At 41.0% G+C, this 22,177-nt stretch overlaps 1 protein-coding gene across 1 annotated transcript in view; it reads left to right on the forward strand.

Annotated features, from left to right (window-relative positions):
• The first annotated feature begins 11,530 nt into the window (after positions 1-11,530).
• LOC140751800 (uncharacterized) overlaps positions 11,531-22,177 on the forward strand; it is a 50,632-nt gene continuing 39,985 nt past the window's right edge. The window contains exon 1 of the mRNA XM_073085843.1: positions 11,531-11,759. Within this exon, the coding sequence (XP_072941944.1) occupies positions 11,531-11,759 (229 nt within the window). The remainder of the gene's footprint in view (positions 11,760-22,177) is intronic.

The raw sequence follows: 22,177 nt of genomic DNA on the forward strand, positions 1-22,177 counted from the left end.
AGGCGAAATTGTTCAAGCGTCTTAGAGAAAGTTAATCGCAAAGTTACTAGATTTCAACAATTATTGCTTTTTAGTTCTGTTATAGCGGAATTTTTAGTTTTGAAAATAATAATGTTATTTCCCTATAACTCAAATGATCTGAAACATTTCTCCCCATAACGCCCTCTTGTAGAATGATTTTTAGGATTCCGTACTCAAAGGGTGAAATGAAACCCTCCGCTGTCTGTACGTGTGTCACTGGGCTTTATCTCTTAAACCGTAATAAGTAGATAGACACTTGATTTTTTACAAACGATGCATAAAGGTGGTCGCTATAATAACAAATACTAAAAATTAATAAAATAAATATTGTTCAAAAAACTAAAAAATATGCTTTTATGATAAAATCAACTAAAAAGTAGAAAATAATTTTCAATCTAAGAATCAATTAAGGAACAGTAAATAGTATAATTGTGGAAAAAGTGTGGGGCGCTTTTCGAACCTGATAAATGGAGCAAGCACCCCACGCCTTTTTCACAATTATACCATTTACTGTTCCTTAATTGATTCTTAGATTCAAAATTATTTTCTACTTTTTAGTTGATTTTACCATAAAAGCGTGTTTTTTTAGTTTTCTGAACTATATTTATTAGTATCAAACAAAGATGATATACGATAACGGAAAAAACTTAATATCTATATAACATAGGTATTAAGTATTTTCCTGTATCACAAAGACGAATTCAATTTCATACCGACTTAAAAGAGAAAAATAAATTCATCATTTAAATATCAGAACGGGTGACCGCTCCGCCACGCGGGTCGTCAATGTAATTTATCCACCTTCAGATTCCACAAATGATTTTAAACCGTAGTGTGCGTGACAGGTGCACGTTAGGGACGAGTAGGTACTTACGACTAATATGTGATATGTCTGCCTGTGGCTTAACTAGTGGCCAGAAAACGAATGCCGTTTAATCGATTTTTTGACGTTTTCTTGAAAGTGAATAGTCGAATAGTCTACTAGTCTGCTTTATTTATTTGGAACGACAAATGTGCATTCTTGCTGACGATAAGTGGTCAATTCCACCCATACTTATGATAATGCAATCCCAAAAAGGAGTCCTACCTGACGTCGAAACACAGTTACCGTACTGTCCGGGAGACTAACTATAAGTTAAAAAGTATTTGATATAACATCTTTGTTTTATAATACGCCTACACATTTATACTTTTATAATTTATAAGAGGTATATGGCATCCCTATTAAGATAAAAGTAAAAGGAAACAAGTAAAAACGAACATTTTATTTATTTATTTATTTATTTTATTTATTTATTTTTAATTAAAAGTGGGATTTTTTCGCTGGGCGAACACATCATCCCGTACAAACAAACTATTAAGCAATTCATCTCATAACATTGTATAAAACGAGTACATACTTTTAAAATATTTTAAATTGCGCACATACGGAGTTTCTTTCGTCACTTCCTCTCCATAACGAACCACTATCCAAAGCGGTGGTATTTTGTTAATGTAACGAACATTTTATAATTATTGAAGACCTATAAATATATAGGGGTCTGGTGTTTTACCGTAGAACTGGCTAATGCTAAGCAAGAGATTCTGAAAAAGAGATGGAAGCAGCGAATAGACCTGCTTCATGTTGACTTGTCAATGGGTATCTATTACGGAACACAAAAAACTAGGTATCTATTATAATCATAGGTCCATATAGGTGCCATGGATTCACATAAAGACGGAATAAACGAACACTCAAGAGACTCAGAAAATAATTATTAATTCATTTGTTTTGCCGGGGATCGAACCTGGACCCTACTGAGCATCAGACCGGTAGCATCATCCTTTCGATTAAGCGTATCAGGCAGGTAGACTAGGTAGGTAGGCAGGAGGTAGGTTCTTTATATAATTGACATAACTAAGAATTGTGAAGAGCTTTCTGCTTTATTAGAATGGCAATGCTTGTTATAAGGAATAGACACATCGTTAGTGCTTCCTCTGCTGAAATTGTAAGTTCGCACTTTTTAGTTTATTCTAGCATTTTATACGAGTGTTAATGCTTTTAAAGTCCAAGAAAATAAAGGCACTTAATTACTAAGAAAATACTTAAACGAGAACACATGAAATCTGTAAAGTTCGTAAGCAGGAGCTTTTTATTATGTTAAGCTTAACAATTTTAAAGTTAGACTAAAGAGCGCCATCTGTTTACACTAAGATAAACGAATTGGTCATTTTGACCAACTTCTGTATCTGTATCGCTGTGGTTTAAGCTCGGGATATGAATACATGACACGTTACTTTCATATATGACAATAGATGGCGCCATCAAACGACGCGAGATCGTTTATTAGTTTGTTGCTAGAGGGCGCTTGTTAGTAGAAAAGGGCTCTGGAAATATGTAGCTCATAAAGAAATGCCGGATTTTATAAAATGGAATGAGATATATTTAAAACAGATCAGGAAGCCTACAACCATCTTTTAAAAACCATAATAGTTCAGGAAAGTTTTATTTCCTCCTTAAAACAGTAAAATATTCCGTCATACACAGTTGAACAAACTTAAACCCTTATTAATTTTTCGCTTATTCATTGTATAAAACCAACTGAAATTGTATGACAATTTTGCTTAAAAATGTTAAATTTCCTGCAAAAAAAGTAAAAGTATAATTAAATTAATATTGCTTTTAGAGATGGTAATAACCCCCCAGAGATTGTTTTTAGTACGTAATGTTTTCTAAAAAGTGTATCTATTAATTATATAACGGACTGCAAGAAGTACTTTCTTGGACTATGCAATATATTTATATGCCGAGGATTTTTTTATAGGTTTATAAAGGGGAACGAACATTTTATATTAAATTTAAAGTTTTTGCGACAATCCTTGAAATAAATAAGGAATAAAAGATTTCCCAAAACAATCTTTAAAATGAAAGGTGGTATGTTTCGACCACGCCTATGTATTTCTACCTGGGTTTCGGTGGAAGGGTTCCTATGGTTGCAATGGTATCTTTGATACATGTCTTATTCTAAAATGCCTATACTCATCCAGTGTAAATTCTTAGACTTCACGTATCATTGAGAACATTTTTAAAACTCTCCGGTGTGTAGGAAATAGGAATCTTCGCAATATTCATTCAATTCTTTACCGTTAAACCGTTAGAAATTAATTAATTATCACTTGGTTTAACGGTGAAGGAAAACATCGTGAGGAAACCTGCATACCTGAGAGATTTATAAAAAAAATCTCAAAGGTATCTGAATTCTACTAATACGCACTTGGCCAGCGCGGTGGACTATGGCCTAATCCTTCTCATTCTGAGAGGAGACCCGTGCCTAGTAGTGGGACAGTAATGGGTTGATGATGATGTTAAAGCAATTATACAATATTAATTTACAATACACACGTAATTTTGAAAAACCTGAGATGGGTGCATGGATTTCGAACCTCCGACCCCCCATCAAGACGCTGAGACTCAACTACTAGACTATCAATGCTTTGAAGCATTAATTAATATCCTTTCAAAGCGGCGGTGTGTTGATTAATTAAAATGACTACTTTTCTTCATATAAACTTTATTTTATTTAACAAAAACTTGGATAGAATTTGTCTAGTAAACAGTTATATATGACATAATACTTATTATTTATTATAATAAAATTGTTTTAATTCGTTTGTTTTAATAAACAACACTTTTCTATTTAGGATTCCGTTTCGGTAGAAGTGTGTAGATGTTGGCTGTCTCACCTTCACATGAAGTGACCATCACAGTTCTCAGGAATGGCAATGCATATTATGTGATCGGTTTGAGATAAACACCCTGTTATATACAGGGGGTTTACATGGATATAGTTACAGATGTCAACAGTAGTGAACACTTAACATGACGTGGACTGCACGCTCGATGCTACTTCAATCCTAAAAACAATGCAAGATACCAACATGTATAGTCCGCGCCAAACTGCTAGTCCGCTCTGAAGTTGTTGCAGGTGTAGTTATGCAATTTGCTATAGCGACACGATTCATTTGTATATTCATAGCGGACTAGCAGTATACGCGGACTTTACATGGATAATACTAAGACGTAGGTACGTAGCCTATCATTTTTATAAGCTTTCGAAACTTGTTTGTGCCTTGCTTAAGTATATTTACCTACATATTAAATGTAGATAGATGGGTACAAATGCTATATGATGGGTATAATGCTATGGGTACAGTGCTGAAGATTAAAATTGCGGAAATACGCCGATTCAAGCCACGGATACTATGCTACTACTGCGATGAGGTCTAAGAGACTTGTGCTCAGAAGTAGGATAATAATGTTGACGACAATACGTAATAATAATCTAAGTCTTATATACAGGGTGAATTTTTCAAATAGGCCTTCAGGGCCAAATCCGAAACTATAAGGATTAGCTAAATATGCTGAAAGGATTTACGAGGCCGATTTTGATAAAAACGAAAACTGCATCATTCGTTTTTCAAAATATCTTTTTCCTTAGCCAGGAATCGAACGAGTTCATTTTGAAAAAAGGTACACCCTCTATATTATTCCACTATCTGATAGTGTCACTTATAAGGATTAAATTCTGGGAAGTAATGTTATGTGACAAATTAAAGGAAAAGGATAATTTTGAAGAAAATATATACTGTATACTCAAGCGAAAAATTAATTCTAGGTTTTTGTTAAATAAAATGAAGCCTAAAAGGGAAAGCATTAGCCATTTCAATTAATCACCATCGTTGTTTGCTTCGAACTGTTATTAATTAGCGATCGCTTCACATAATCTGTATACATGGGTGTCGTGACGGTGCTGGAGGGGGAGGCGTGCACCTGAGCCGGTGATTGATGACTCCGACCATCGCCATGATTGCCACGCTGTTGTCGCTGGCTTATTTTCATGTCTTTGGTAAATATAAGCGTGGAACAAACAAAGATGATGTACGGTAAATATTTTATAGAAGTTTTATGTGCGGTTGGTTATTAATGTTATTATTCAATGCTTACGTCAGAAAGTTATATTGGGGTAAAAAGTAGTTTGAGTGATACGATGTAAAGTTCTCTATTTGAAAGAAAATCTGAACAACATCGTCTCAGAGGCTTCAATATATAAGTAATATATAAGTATATAATTGGTAGGTATGCCCTTATCTATAGCTAAACAGACAGCCAAATGTATAAATACCAAATAAAAATTACCTCCATTCTGTAGTATGATCTACTATTCATACCTTTGTATTTTCTTATATTATCTACTCTCCTTCAATGCTGCAAAAACTTAATTTCAAAATGTATTTACGTAAAATTTAAAGGTAATAAAGCTCGAAATAAATAAAAACCCCTTTCTATCAGACGAATAAGTTTAAGTAACTCTTTATCGGAAATAAATCTAAATGACAAGAATAAAGATTTAGGAAAACACAATTTACTGGGTTCGCACGGCTGAAACAGTCGAGTAAATAAAGCAAACCGCGCGTATTTACTATCTGCAGTTCGATAGCTCTTTATAGTTAACCTTAGATCGTTGATGGGGAAGATCGAACTGAGGACGGAGGCAGGTCCTCGCGCTTGTCAAAGTGGCCGCCGGTGTGTTTGTACAACTAATGAGCGGCTCCCCGGAGACGCTGTGTTTGCCCTCGACGCCCCGAGCTTCGCCTGGCTTTTTCGTACGAATCCCTGGGTTTGCCGAGGTGCCCGAAGCCCCCACCGCCCCTTGCACGGTCTGTTTGCTCCCCGTTCGGTGTCGTATCGGACTTTAGAGCAAATTGATAAAAGTAGATAAACCCCCTGACCGAGGCGAGATCATGTAGCGTGTTAACAAATTCGACTTGTTTGTAAAATTGGCCGTTTTGATTACGGCCGATTTATTTACGTTTACAATTTGATGTTAGGTAACATTTTCACATTCAAATACAATTTGTAATGTAGGTACTACTAATATAAATGAAAATAAATCATGAAAAAAACTGCAGACTTGAGATTCAAGCGCCATTTTCCAATTATTTTTAGGGCATAAATTAATATAAATTTAGTAAGTATCCTATTTCAAAAATATCATATTATATAAATTTTAATACAACTAAATTTCTTGAGACAACGTTACGGGAATGTTCAATAATAGACATTAGTATAAAGTTAAGTGATTATTAATTTCTAATACGCATTCTAATACGCACATTAAAACGTACATAGGTAAATACAAACAATCTGAGATTCGTATCTTATAGCGACTTAGACCCCGAGCCCCCAGATCGAGTGGCAGAACTCCAAATCACTAGGTTAATTTTTAGTTTTATCTGCATATTTGTCCCATTGCTGAGCATTTAGATTGCCCAGTAGTGGCACAATGGGTTACTTACGTAGTTTTAGATTCGTTATTTGCGTATGCGTTTTCATGAACTTGATGAAATGTAGAGTTTTGTTATTTCATTTTAATTTGGCATATATCTTAAATCTTTCAGATAATAGAGTATAGGAATAAAAAAATTTTAAGTCCCTGGAGGTCTAATTTGGATTTAAAAAAAAAACTTTTTTATTTAATTTGATAGATCATTTACTGGGATAGGCTATGTAACATAACACTTCGATTTTTACGGGACACTGTATTAAACATGGGCACAACAAGTCCATGTACCTACCTAAAAACTCTATAGTATTGTCCAATGTCTATACCTTATACAGCTATATCATACCCACCTGAGTACAACCAACATATTTAATATTCGTAAGGTATTTCGAAAAATCAGATAATTTCGTAAGCACCTAGGTAAAACGTCAGCGTCGTAATGATTAAAGGTTGTATTAAGTACCGATTCGTTAATTAAAAACAGCGGACGTGTTAGGGATGATCGCGAGCTGCCGGCATGTGGTCCGGGGGTAAATCGAATTACCGAGGGTAAGACGCACGCATTCGCCATAACCACCGCTTATCAGATTAGTTGCAACTCGCGATACAGCGACTGCATCCCATTATAGAGTAATCTAGTTAGCGCTCTGATTGATACTTGACTTTTTTGTTGTTGTAAATTATAGAGTATTAAATATAATAAAGTTGATCTTGGATTTTTTGTTCCGAACGGTTTTGAGTTGGTTCTACTATTTGACTATACTTCTATACTAATATTATAAGGAGGAAAACTTTGTTTGTTTGTTTGATTGTAATAAATAGGCTCAAAAACTACTGAACCGATTTTAAAAATTCTTTCACCATTCGAAAGCTACATGATCCACGAGTAACATAGGCTATAGTTTATATGAAATATATCTGTATTTATCGTAGCTACAATGGCTGCATAAAAGAATAAGTAACCTAACCTAACCTAACCTAACTAGATACAAAACACCCAAAATCCAAATAAGTTAAAGATTAAATGATTGCTAAAATGTTTGATTGACTGGAAGTTAAACCCTATGCTTTCTAATCTCTTGTAACTACTCTACCACGCGTGTCACAACAGTTGTTTTCAATAAACACGCTATTTTATTAATCACTTATTTACATGTAATGGAACTTGCGAAGAGCGAAAGTAAAGCCACGCAATTCTATCGTTTGATTGGAGGACGCTAAGTGATCGCATATTTTACCGGGGACTGTCTGGAGACACGTAAACACGACTGCGTACACTGTTTTCACGAGGTTTGCTTTCACTTATAGTTTTTGTTTTTGGAATTTGTGTGCTGTAATGAGTAGTGATATCTTAGTGGTGTGTGGCATTGATGGCGAGTATTAGGCAAAAAAGACGGGATAGAGTACGGGTTAAAAATTCGGCCTCTCAATGAGGTTCGTAAATTGATTTTTTAAGTTATGTGAGTAGTAGAAAACAATTATAGTTTATTTAAATGGCACAGTATGAAACTCTGCGCGCCTGAAAATTGTTAAAAAACGTTTTCAAGGGTATGTGAAGTTTACCACTGCTGTCTAACACTACCGCACTTGGTTAGCGTGGCCTGTAACCTAAACCTCTCTTATTAAATCGGTTGAAGACGTCATGGCTGGTATGTTACAAATTTAAAATAGGTTCTTTATGTAGACTGGAACATGTTTATCTGACACCTGTTACTAATAATCAATCTGACCCAATTTTTTACTCCTACAGATCGGATTTTGTCAATTTTTGACTACCTAATTTATCAAATTTTCAACGGTGGTAGGCAAGTAGGTAGATTAAAATTTATAATAATCGATTGTGTTGTTTATGTTTATCTAATAAAATACTAATTGGCGTAATTGTGCTAAGCATCAATTCTCTGTGTATCTTACCGATTTTTTTCAGTGGTCCTATTCCGATAGTAGATAATAGTATAAAAATGTTGTTACTTACAATTTGTAAGTGCCTCCAAAGGCCTATAAAAATATTGTAAATTTATTTAATTTCATCTCAATTTATACAGGTATTAGGGCCATATTCTACTCAAAAAAAGTAATTTAATAACAATAATTTACTTAACATCGTAGATACTATATTAGAGTACTACCAGTAATCACGTAGGGGTTACAAAATTAGGTAGCACGTTAGCATCTATAAAAATAATGTTTCCCACATAAAAATCGTACATTACATATATTACAATAAAAATATCGTGGGAGCAACGCTACGTCCACGCCAGCCGTCACCCGGTCTCCCGGGACCACCATGCTCTGACTCCAATATTATAATATCATACGGTTATGCTAGATAGACCAACTAGACAATTTTTGTTTAAGATAAGAGAAAAATACATAGTGATTATAGAGTAATGATGCAGTTTTAGTTTTTATCAAAATCGGCCTCGTAACTCCTTTCAGCATTTTTTGCTAATCCTTATAGTTAGTTTTTGAAGGTGGTAGAACGCTTTGTGGTTCGACTCCGGCGGCACCACCGCCACACCTATTTCTACCTAATAACTGCAGTGTTAGGTGCTGCTGTGCTTTTCCGAGGCATTCCAGCTTAGTCCTCAGGGGTAGCGGCGCATCTGTGGCCGACCTCAGGTAGGAATATCTAATCCTATCTGGGGTTGATTACAGATGTCCATGGGCGGCAGTAGCCACTTACCATCAGGTGGACTGCATGCTCGTCTGCTATTCTTATATTATAAAAAAAAAAAGTTTGGTATTTGGCCCTGAAGGCCCGTTTGATAAATTCACCCTGTATACTGTTAAACGATAACATAAAACGTCGCAAACTTTTATTACTTAACGAATTAGTGAGGTTGTAAGATCACTTTGAACATTTTACATTTCAGAAATGACGGATTATTATTTATTTATTTATTTGGTTTACCAACTGTGTTACATTCTTACAATAACTTCTTACAACATAACCTATAATATAGCTAAATGCACAATCACTTATACTCGTAGGTAAACACGATGTTTGGCATGATGTCGTCACTAATAATAGTACTGCCACTTAGCAAGTAGAGATTATTCGATAATGTATGTATGTTCGATTATGTAAAAGTGAAAAGTATGTTAGTGACCATTAAATAATAAATAAATAAATAAACACTGCATGCAATGAACATAATATCTAAGTAACAGAGGCGCTTATCGTAGTTAAATATAAACGAAAACTTATTATTTAAAAGTAATAAACAATTTATCGCTTCATTATCATATTATATTGTAATCTGACAATCCTTTGTAGGTTAATCTGTGATGTATTGGATATTCTACAATTTAATATTTACTCTGATTTTTATTACCGACTGTTAACCGCTCAAAAAGATTACAGTTTTTTTTATTTATGATTTATTTATTTATAGGTACAGTAAGAATTAGTATGCCAAGTTTTGTTTTCGCGAACATCCTTCATTTTACATATTATTAGTTAACATTTTAATTATTTTGCACCCTACCTTTTATTGTATTTCATACTTTCTTTAACTCCTCACCCTAAGGTTGTCAGGAAGAAATCGCTGTTTTAGCGATAAGACCGCCTTTTGTGTCGTCCTAAATTGTATGTTTTTATTTTATGTTCTATATCTGGGTACAATAAAGAGTATTATTATTATTATTATCCTATCATACACATTAAACACGCACTTTTTAAAATTTTGCTTTTTTTATAGGCCCCAATATTACTGATGTAGGTGTCAAATTCGTTAAATGTACAACTTAGATAATCACCTTCACTATGATTTTTGTCTCATTTGAAACGGCCACTACCTATCAGGGCGTTTCTTACGTAAGTTAATGTAGAGTTTAGATCCACAGAAAATTATATTTAAATACGAGGGTAGTTTATATTATTAAGTAATACATAGGTATATAGAAAATGTAACACATACGTAGGTCACACATCGTAATAAAATTAATAATACGTGAACATTGAAAATTAAAACAGACAGCAATAAAAATATAATTCAAAACGAATAAAACATACAAGTGAAAAAGAATCTAGTAAAATTTAATAACACTTGTATTTATATGAGTAATAAATTACTCAGTGGAAGTCGCATGACGTCGCGATGCGTGCAGCCTCCCGCGGGACTCCGCTCGGCTCCAATATTGTGAATATTATACGGCTCATTTTCTCACGGACCCTTTGCGTTTCGCCCGCTGCTTACCAAACTTGCATTCGTCTTCAAGGAACTTTTTTTACTTTTTAATCGTTTATTTTTAATTAGACTCAAGATTATAGTGTTTATGTAAACGTAATAGTGTAGAAACTAGGCAAGTTATTATCGAAAGTTTTTGCTCAACTTAGAATAAAATGTTTCATAAAAATACCATTTTGTAAGCTTGTGGCTACACTTGTTTACATTTGCACATTTTGCATTTGAAAAGCACTTACCCAATAGCAATTGTGTTAACCAAAAAGTTTGGCACTAAAATTAAGATCCAAGAAAAAGTTTAACAAGTTTGTTGTTGATAAAATCAGCCGACATCATTAAAATAATTAATTCATTTAATTACTTATCTATATCTATTGCCACTAATTACACTTTTTAGTGTAAATCTAAGATATGCAGAAGTTCAATGCAGTTGGAGTCAAAGGTATCTACAATTAAATATCAACAACCATTCATTAAGTAGTACCTACCTGGATCGTTAATTACAACTTTTTTATTTTCCTCAATGACAAAGGAACTGTCGGCGAAAAGAAAAGTAGACAAGTGTCGTGACACGCACCCTCTAGCGGGAGCAGGGAGGGGGTGCGCGCCGGCCAATGGGGCGGCGCGGCGCGGCCGTCCGCCGCGGCCATTGGCCTGGCCCCGGGGGTGCGCGCCCCGCCCCGTCCTCGAGGCTCGCCCTTATTGAATTAGGCTTATCATTCGATTTCGAGTGGGGCGAGCGCGCGGTCCTCCACGCTGGCAAAAACTATCGCAGCGAACCGATACCGTCTGTAATCGGCATAATTCGATATACTCGCGGCTCATCTAATTATGCGGCTGTGAACCCTCGCGCGGCGGCCTCCGGCACGAGACGCACGCGCCCCGCGTGGCGCGGCGCTTCCTCCACGGGATTTTTGGAATTTTTGAAAAATCACAACCCAACCGGTTTGAGCACATGACAGGGAGTGAGTCGGTTAGATAGCTAAAACAAGGGCCATGGAGTACGGTTACTTGAGTGGCGCTGGTAGTGGGTTCGAGGGCGGCTGCCTGGGCTCCGGCGGCGGCGAGCTGTCATGGGGCGAGCTGGCGTCGTGTGGGCAGATGTCGCAGGCGGCGTACCGGTACCAGGGCATGCGCTACCAGCCGCCGCCGCCGCAGTGCGCGCGGCCCCAGGACGCTGCCATGAGAAATCATCACATATTTCCACCGGCTATGAATTTACAACGTAAGTACTTTGTTTGTTTACCTCCACACAGCTGACGGCGACGTGACATCGGATTCAAGTGTTATACTTGTAACTTCTATATATAAAATGTTTCAAAACATCAATATTTTTATAATTCATAGTTTCGGCATTTGGATACAGCCTTAAATCGACGATTTTTTGTAAACAAACACAAAAATACCTTTTAACTGTTAGTAATCAGTACTAAATCTTACCAATAGGGGAAAAAAGCAAAACAGTTGCCAATAACGGAGCGAAAACTTATTTTCTCTGTAAAGTAGTTTTAAGGATGTTATAACCGTAGCATTTCCTGTAGCATCGTTGCGTGTGCTACGGCCTACGCGGCGGCCGTAGCATGATCGTAGCAGGCGTTTTTATGCTAAAAATAATATCGATACTTTTAATTGATTTTACTATTTATATCCATTGTAATATATAAAATCGATCAAAACAGTTCTTCATTGTATTATACCTACCCTAGAAGATTGTGTTAAAGTTTCAGATTCATTTGTAGTCGTGAGTAAATTAGCGTTAAATGATTTTATCTAATTGCTCGGAAAGTAATATCAGAGCACGTATACAAATAACCTAACTATTTATTACTCTAACACTATTACTTTAATTTGTCCACCTATAATAGTTTGTAAAACTAGAATATTTATCAACGATTTCAGCTACTAAAAATAATTATGAGGACTAAGGAGGAGCAAAACGGGATCTCCTGTTCATTGGTGTTTAGTAACTCATTCAAATGTAATATGCCAGAACGTTGTTATGGTGACAGGTGCATAAATGTCCCCCCTGAACGGGCTGCCACCTTGTCGTGGTAGGGGGGCTTGAGTGTCCTAATGATCCCCGAGGCTATACGGCAGAGTTACTCATACCGAAAGGCGAAGGGTGAAGGACCAGACTAAGAGTGGCCCACAGGGGATCTCACCCCTGTAAAAAAAAGAAAAGATGAAAAAGGCTAGTTGTGAAAACGGTCTCCAGGTGGGTACCCGAGAGGGAGAATCCCACCCCTCTGCTTCGGTGGAGGGCAGCCCCACGTACTCTGGAGGGGGCAACAACTGCCTCGTAGGTCGGCAGCCCGCCGACCTCCGTAAACGCGACCACAGCATACACACAACGGACTCCGAATATGTTCCTAACGAGACGGAAAAGACGCCCGCCTTAAAAGCGGTAACAAGGAAGGTGCGAAACACCAGAAACAGGGCACCCACACCCGCTGCTTCGTCGGACGGGGGTGATTTCTCGGACTGCTCTGTACAGTCAGCTATGTCCACGCAGTCCATAGCTACATCAAAGGCCCGCAAGAGAGCACTGCCAACAAATGGCGGTAGTGAAAGCGAACGACCGAAGCGGAAGACGGCAGATCTCAAGGATAAGGCCGGAGATTTTTTGGAGCCCCCGCTTCCAGCCTCCCAGATCAGGTCGAAGGCTTCCCTCCCGAGTGCCGAGGAATTAGGCCGGGACATGAACGGGCAGCCGACGGATGACTTAGGTTCTTGCATTATCGAGAACCTAGAAGTTATCGAGAAGATCGCTGATAAATCCCGCAACATGAAAGGGGATTTGGTGCGAGCCATTCGTCTGGCTGTACGCAACGTGCAGGCAGCAGCGTCGGAAGTGGTGCAGCGGGCAACCACTACCCAATTGGAAAAGGAGAACGCCACACTGCGTTCTCAGCTCGCTGACCTGCACGGGAAGGTGGAGGCTCTCACGACGGAAGTGACCGAGCTACGCCGTGAAAAAAGGCCAACTAGATCTGAACCACCCCGGACTGAACCGAAGAGGGTCGAAAATACGGAGGATGCTCTGATGGACCGGATCGGGTCCATGATGGATAAAAAGTTAGCCTCCTTTAGGGACGAGCTGTTCCCCGGAAGAGCAATCCGGCCTCCCCTAGGGCAAAGGGCCTCACTCAATGCAACCGCGCGTGCCCCAGTGGCTGCGGCGCCAATGCGGTCTCCGGTAGCACCAGCCCCGGCTGCAGAAGGAGGGACTTGGGCAACCGTGGTGGGGCGTAAGGCCAGGGCAAAGGAGCGACGGTCGCTTCTGGCTCAAGCGGAGCCCGCGCGGAGGCAATCTCCGAGTCGTGGGCGAATTAAGAGTGCCTCTCAACGGCGTCCTTGCGCAAAAGTTGCCCAAGTACCAGCGGCTCAGACAACCAAAGCGGGTCAGCCCACTAGGAGGAGGGCAGCCAAACAGAGGCTTCCGCGAGTCCCGAAGTCGGCGGCAGTCTCCGTCACGGTGCCCGAAGGGTTGAATGTCACCTATGCAGAGGTGATGAATACCGCGAAAGGGCACATCAAGCTGGCAGACCTGGGTATAGCAGAGTTGCGGCAAAAGAAAGCCCTCAACGGTGGCCTGCTGCTCGAGGTGGCCGGCGAAGACTGTGCTGGAAAAGCCGATGCACTTGCGGGGAAGCTGCAAGACGCCGTCGGCGAAATGGGTGTTAAGGTGGCGAGACCCACTAAGCAGGGCGAGGCGCGGGTGATGGATTTGGACGACTCCGTCACCCAGCAGGACGTCGCAAATGCCATCGCCATGGCATGTGGATGTATCGCCACCGAAGTGAGAGTCGGAGAGATCAGGCGAAGGCCCTCGGCTTTGGGGACGGCATGGGTGCGCTGCCCCCTTACGACCATCCGTAAGCTGGCCGCCGCAAAGCGACTCCTTGTCGGATGGGTGTCCGCGAGAGTGGAGATCCTGCCCTCCAGGACACTACAATGCTTCCGCTGTCTTGAGACGGGGCATGCAAGGCACCAGTGTACCAGCACCAAGGATAGGAGCGCACTGTGCTACGTATGTGGCGAGCCCGGTCACAGGGCGAGCCAATGCGGAGCACAGTCACCGAAATGTGCTCTATGCGCGGACTTTGGTCTTCCAGCCGACCACCGCCTTGGTAGCAAGAGATGCACGCCTCCGAAACGTAAAAAACGAGGCAGCGGAAGAAACGAGCTAACGGTCGCGACGACTGACTCGTCAAGGACAGATGGGCCTGCGCGTCCCAGCGCTTCGTCCCATTGTCCACCAGCGGAAGCGATGGACTCCTAATGGATAGGTCTCCGTCACTTAAAGTCCTCCAGGGGAACTTAAACCACTGTCGCGGGGCGCAGGATTTGCTCCAGCAATGCCTCGCTGACTGTTCGGTTTCTTTGGCAGTAGTGGCGGAGCCCTATAGAGTTCCGGAGCATCCGCGGTGGGTCGGAGACGACGCGCAGACCGTCGCCGTGTACTGGGCGGGTGGTGAAGGAGATCCTCCTTGCTCCAGACTCCACTCTGAGCGGGGTATAGTCGCGGTGGAGTGGGGTCCCATTGCAGTATTGGGGTGTTATGTCTCCCCCAATTGCAGTTTGGCGGCGTACGAGACGTTCCTCGACCAACTGGCACGCTGTGTTCGGTTCTGTTTTCCCCGTCCTGTAATTGTCCTTGGCGATTTTAACGCACATTCAAGGGTCTGGGGAAACAGGCGCGACAGCGCCAGGGGAGAGGCAACACTCGAGTGGGCAGCCGGGCTCGACCTACGTCTGCTGAATCGTGGTTCGGTCAGTACGTGCGTGCGTTGGCAGGGAGAGTCGGTCGTAGACCTCTCGTGGGCGACTCTTTCTGCCGAGCGTATGGTGACGGGCTGGAGGGTAGCCGAAGACCTTGTCACGCTGTCCGACCATCGCCACATAATATTGGATGTAGTGTTGCAGCTTCCGGCTGCTGATGGCCGCCGGACGAACGACCGTCCGCGTCGATGGGCACGAAATCGTCTTAATCGAGACCTACTTGTTGCTGCTGCTCACGTCGCGGACTGGACTCGCGCTGCAGAGGGGGTTGACCAACTTGATCCCGAGGGGGAGGCGATCCGGCTCAGGGATGACATGACGGCTATCTGCGATACCGCGATGCCGCGTGTCAGACCTGGCTGGAGGCGCCCTGTGTACTGGTGGTCAGAGCACATCGCACGGCTGCGTGCGGCCTGCCTACGTGCTAGACGCCAGTACACTCGGGCTCGACGGCGACGGTCTGCTGGCGTTGCGGAATGGGAGGAGAAGTACGTGGAGTACCGGGCTGCAACAACATTGCTTCAGGGCGCAATCGCCGAAAGCAAGGCCCGGAACTGGAGCGCGCTTGTGGAGGGACTAGACCGAGACCCATGGGGACGCCCGTACAGGATGGTTCTCGGCAAGTTACGTCCATGGGTGCCTCCACTCACGGAAACTCTCGACCCGCATTTCGTGGACACAGTGGTGGACAGCCTGTTTTCAGGAACCACTGGCGAAACGGGTCCTCCCGCCGCGTCGCCGGATAGCTCTGATTGGTCAGATGACTTGGCGGTCACCGAATGCGAGCTTGATACTGCCATTAAGCGCATGGCAAGGCGAAACACTGCCCCGGGGCCGGATGGAATCCCAGGTCAGGCATGGGTCTTAGCGCTGACAGTGCTGGGGGGGAGGCTGCAAAAGCTGTTTACCGCCTGCTTCCGTTATGGACGGTTTCCTTCAGTTTGGAGGCGGGCGAAGCTAGTGCTGGTGCACAAGTTGGGCAAGCCTCGAGACTCCCCATCAGCATATAGACCCATTTGCCTATTGGATGAGGCAGGCAAGCTATTCGAGAGGATTATTTCCTCTCGAATTAGCCAACACCTAGCATGCCATGGTCCAGACCTGTCTAAAAACCAGTTCGGTTTCCGGCGGCAGCGTTCGACGATGGACGCCATCCTTCGAGTCCGAACGCTCTCAGAGCGGGCCATATCTCAGGGTAGAGTAGTTTTGGCAGTCAGCCTTGACATTGTCAACGCTTTTAACTCTCTACCCTGGAGTGCGATCATGGAGGGCCTGTCTGTCCATGAAGTGCCTTCATACTTGCGGGAGGTTCTTAAGACCTACTTGTCAGACAGGCGTATCCGCTTCCCAGGCCGCTATGGGAGCGTTCGCGGAAGGAACGTCGTGCGCGGGGTGCCGCAGGGTTCGGTACTGGGCCCACTACTGTGGAATATCGCATATGACGCAGTGCTGAGAACGGTGCTCCCACAAGGAGTGAGCATCGTCTGCTACGCCGATGACACTCTCGTTCTTGCAGAAGGGGTGTCTTTTTGTAGAACGGTTCGGCTAGCAGAGCTCGGGGTGGCACGCGTCATAGCGAAGATCCACGGGTTGGGCCTACGGGTTGCGTCCCAGAAGACCGAGGCTATGTGGTTCCATGGCCGTGGGCGAAGAGTCGAGTCAGCTGAAACTTCAGTGCGCGTCGGTGAAGCGGACGTCCGGATAGGCAGGTACATGAAGTATCTTGGCCTTACACTGGACGACCGCTGGTGCTTCGACGAGCACTTCGACCGTCTCGTCCCCCGGATTCATAAGGTAGCGGGTGCCTTGCACAGACTGCTGCCAAATCTCGGGGGACCAAGGGAGGAAGTCCGCCGCCTCTACGCGGGTGTGATACGCTCGATTGCGCTCTACGGGGCGCCGGTATGGTCGGACAGATTGTCTGCCTGCCAGCGCCGTGCGCGGAAATTAAATTCCGCGCAACGTATGATCGCTATCAGAGTCGCCCGTGGGTATCGTACCATATCGTATGAGGCGGCGACAGTCCTGGGGCGGCTTCCGCCTCTGGACATTCTGGCGGATATGGACGCACGGGTCTTCCATAAGATCCGCGTCCTCCGCCAGAGGGCTGAACCCTTCAGCGAAGAGACGGTCGCAGCGCTTCGTAGGAGAGCCAGGTGGCGCGCTCTGAGGTGCTGGCGTAATCGGCTCCTGGAACCACACAACATACGCCAACGGGTGGTCGACGCAATCCTGCCGAACTTCAGGGCTTGGCTGAGAAGCAAAGGTCGTGTGACCTACCGCTTGACTCAGATGCTCACCGGACATGGCTGTTTCGGTGAGTATCTGAATAGGATAAGGAGGGAGCAGACGGCCCAGTGCCATCATTGTGGGTGCGATGAGGATTCTGCACAGCACACGCTGCAGCACTGTCCAGCGTGGGAGTCTCAGCGGCGGATCCTCGTCGAAAAAGTGGGACCGGATCTCTCTCCATCGGCCATCATCGGGGCGATGGTTCAGCGTAGCGAAGCCTGGGACGGCATGATCACCTTCTGCAATGACGTAATGTCTGCAAAGGAAGACGCCGAACGAGCTAGGGAGCGCGCTGAACCCGCTCGGAGGAGAAGGAGGAGTCGCCGCGGGCGTACGTAACGCCCCAGGCGCGGTGTCCCTGTAGTTCCGGGACCAGAATAGGGCTACGGTATCCCCTGCCTGTCGTAAGAGGCGACTAAAAGGGGCTTTCGGGGTTACGGGCGGCAAGAGTGGGAGCTCGAACCGCCCGGCTAGCGACCCCGGGAAGGACGACGGTATGTGTGGTCGCATTCCGTCGTATACACCAGACGGTGTGGTGACACAAAGTCACCTGGGCGGAGCCCGACGGGGCAGTGCGCTGAGAGGACTCCGGTCGCGTTCCTTTGGAGATCCCGGAGTCCTCTACGCAGCGCCGAGGACGGCCACCGGGGGGGTTTTAGTGCGGTAAAAGTCCCACATAACCCCGTGTCGCTCCCACGGCACCGGGTACCTTTTGAAGGTTTCCCCCTCGAAAAGAAAAAAAAAAAAAAAAAAAAAAAAAAAAAAAAAAAAGTGCATAAATGTACAGTGCACTTAATATTTAATCTTTAAAGTGTTGGTAACTTGCTCTATTTGGGTCTGTGACTTTTAGATTCGAATTGAAATTATTAACACATAAAAAAAAGGTAAATGGTAGGACTTAGTCAGTAAATGATGAATTCATTGACACTGCAAACTGAAATTTAACTATTCAGTCATAAAATCATAGATTGATTAAAGAAACAAGTAATTCACTTCGACTTTTTTGAAATTAAATTGGTTTCTTTTTGGTTTGATTCCGGGGACTACACCGCCACATCTCATTCTGCCTTATAAAAGTAAGTTTAAGTGGTGTTTAAGGGGGCTTATCCAAGGTACTCCAATTAAGTTCTCAGTCCTCTGTTACGCAATTTTTTTTATAATATAGGATTAGCAGACGAGCATGCAGTCCACCTGATGGTAAGTGGCTTCTGCCGCCCATGGACATCTGGAATCAAACCCAAAAAGAATTAGATATTCCTATCTGAGGTCGGCCACAGATGCGCCGTTACCTTGAGGACTAAGCTGGAACGCGTCGGAAAAGTATGTCTCCCTTACCACACCCTTTAAACCAGAACACAGAAGCGCTTAACATTGCTGTTATATGATAAAAATAGGTGTAGCGGTGGTGCCGCCGGAGTTGATCACAAAGGATTCTACCACCTACAAGTGAAGCTGTTACAAAGGTTTTTTTATTGTTCACAAGTGAATCAAGCAGGAATATCAAAATTTTGCTTTTACACCTGTATATGCTGTGATATGAACGATCACAAGCGAAGTTACCTAGACACCGAAAATATTTAAGTCACATTGGCCGCATCCATTCGAGGCAAATTCGTGTAATGATCAATCCGATGTTAATTAAGTCCTCAGGGGTAGCAGCGTATCTATAGTGTTGGTGCTCTAGGTAGAAATTTGATTTTATTGGGTTGTTTAAAGATACCCACGAGCCGTAGTAGCCACTTAAGATCAGTTGACCTGCCTGTTTGCTACTTCTATAATATTAAAAAGCAATGAATTTAGGAGGATAGAGGTGTTATATATGGGGTTTTATCACCCGTTATATCGTTCTTTAAAATATAGTGAAAAATATTTTTGTTCTAAAATATGGGAATATGGCTTTTAGATATATTGCTTATATAATTTTAGAACATTTTACAATTTTATATAACTTCTAGCTGACCCGGCAAACGTTGTGTTGCCATATGAATAAAAAAATGTTAAGGGTGAATAACCCTTATCACTTAGGGGTATGAAAAATACATAGTAGCCGATTCTCAGACCTACTGAATATGAATATAAAATTTGGTGAAAATCGGTAAAGCCGTTTCGGAGGAGTACGGTAACTAACATTGTGTCACGAGAATTTTATATATAATATTTACATAACTTCGAACTACTCATAAATATAATTTGATTGCGATTTTATTTTACCTATGCAAAAACTAACAATTGATACAATAGTCAACTTTAGCTACAAGTTCTGTGCGTTATTACTTACCTAGCATATTATTATATCAGGAACATTAAATATAAAAAATTATTATCAAAACAATAAAAAACAAATATTTCATTTATTAATTATTACAATATATATGTAATAAATGTAATATTTGTTTATTTCTTTTCAGTTAATTGTTTTTTAACTTATCTATACTAATACATAAAATAGATTTGTTCATCATAAAAAGGTTTATAGAAAAGTCCGCGACAACATGTGACCAGCGATACAAGAAACTCTTATTATGTTTTAAAAATGATAAATGCCTTAAGTGCATGTTTTGATTGGTTTGGTAGACATCTAATATTATTTTTATTAAAACAAATTATTTAAAAATATCAAGCATTTAATATAGACGAAACTTAATTTGTGATTTAAATAAATTGCCTATAATCATTTTAGGTGGTACGAAATTATCCGGGTCGTATTTTTTTAATAATAATTAAAATATACATTACGTGAGCATATCTGCGGATTCTTGTATATATCTGTATACAAATAGAACATTAAATTAATCACTAATTCAATTAAAACAAATTAAACGATATACGAATAAAAAACTTATTTATAAAACGTATATATACAGGGTGCCCTGTAAGTACCACGACAAACTTGGGGAGAACATAGGTTAGGGTGAGAAAAAAAAACCTTAGTAAAAGTGTCACCGTTTTTGCACTATAGATTTTTATATATTTTTTTTTAATTCAGCCCTCTTCATCTTCTTTCGTTAACTGCGTGTACAAATTGGATGATGCAGTGTTTATTTTTTCTGTCAAATACTATCATTACTACTAACCTATGTTCTCCCCAAGTTTGTCGTGATACTTACGGGATACCCTGTATATACAAAAAGGAATAATAAAAATATAAAAAAACACTACCATAAAAAATTATCACTATCGCTGTCTTTGGGGAAGGTTACCAAGATGCAGGCAGGTATATAGATATATCTGGATTTGCATCATTCGAATTATCAAGAGATGCATTCACTACTCATTTTAACTAAACTATTTTTTCTAGACATTCACATACACTAAGTGATGGATCACTGTGTTACATTTTTAATGATGTGATCATAGATTAGTAAAGATACTTCGCCGCGTTGAAATTGAATGAAGCCACAAACGGCTTATTAGTAAGTTCTTTTTTTGAATTCTTGACAATAAAAACATTTTTAGAGAAAATTTACGAATAAATAACTAATACTGCGTAATTTACATAATAAAAAAATTTTTTTTTCAAATATTTTAGGGACATTTTAGCACGGAGATGTGGCAAAACTTTTTTACGCAACTATTTCAATTCTCAAAACTGGGTACATTTTCTTGTTAGGAGTGAGTAATCTTTACTAATCTATGGATGTGATGTGTGATGTGTTAAATAAAAAAATACTATTTTTGAAATAATTCTATAGGTTTCCTCAAATTGTGTCCCAATGTCTACAATCCGTCTTTACTTATCAAAGTCAAGTGTGTGAACTTCCTAAGAGCAGAAAACTACTAATTATTAATTTGAACAAGCGCGTTACAAGAGGTCAATGAGAGTCATCAAGGGATTACTCCTGGGTTTAAAAGCGCTTAGCATAATGAGACCGATATTAGTCGTTAGTTTTACATAATATCTATTTAATCGATTGCCATTGACAAAACAAAAGAAGAAGAAGAAGCGTGTTAATGAAAATATTCCTTAATTCGTTCTCCTTAAAAGTACCCACAACTTTCTACATTATGTTTTAACTATTCGGCAATAAATAAATAAACAAACATTTCATATCACATAACAGCTATACTTTATCAATAAGAATAACGGTTCGTGTTAATGATAACTAACATCAAATACCTATTCTTAAATAAAAATAACTTTGGCCTTAATTATTTTGTAGTAGACCCTTCGTAAATTGATTGCGGAGGCCATAGATTAGTAAAGATTACTCGCTCCTAACAAGAAAATGTACCCAGTTTTGAGAATTGAAATACTTGCGTAAAAAAGTTTTGCCACGTCTCCGTGCTAAAATATCCCTAAAATATTCAAAATAATTATTTATTTATTATGTAAATTCATGTAAATTACGCAGCATTAGTTATTTATTCGTAAATTGTCTCTAAAAATGTGTTTATTTGTCAAAAATTCAAAAAAAGAACTTACGATAATAAGCCGTTTGTGGCTTCATTCAATTTCAAGGCGGCGAAGTATCTTTACTAATCTATGGCGGAGGCCCACTGTCACTATTTCTGCCTAATAAAATACGCTAGTATATTTTGGTTCGCTGGTTCCTTGGGCATCCGTTATCA

The sequence above is a fragment of the Epargyreus clarus genome, unplaced genomic scaffold (genome assembly GCF_041222505.1).
Source record: "Epargyreus clarus isolate Ecla_fem2 unplaced genomic scaffold, WU_Ecla_fem_2.2 ptg000023l, whole genome shotgun sequence".
In the NCBI taxonomy this organism is placed as follows: domain Eukaryota; kingdom Metazoa; phylum Arthropoda; class Insecta; order Lepidoptera; family Hesperiidae; genus Epargyreus; species Epargyreus clarus.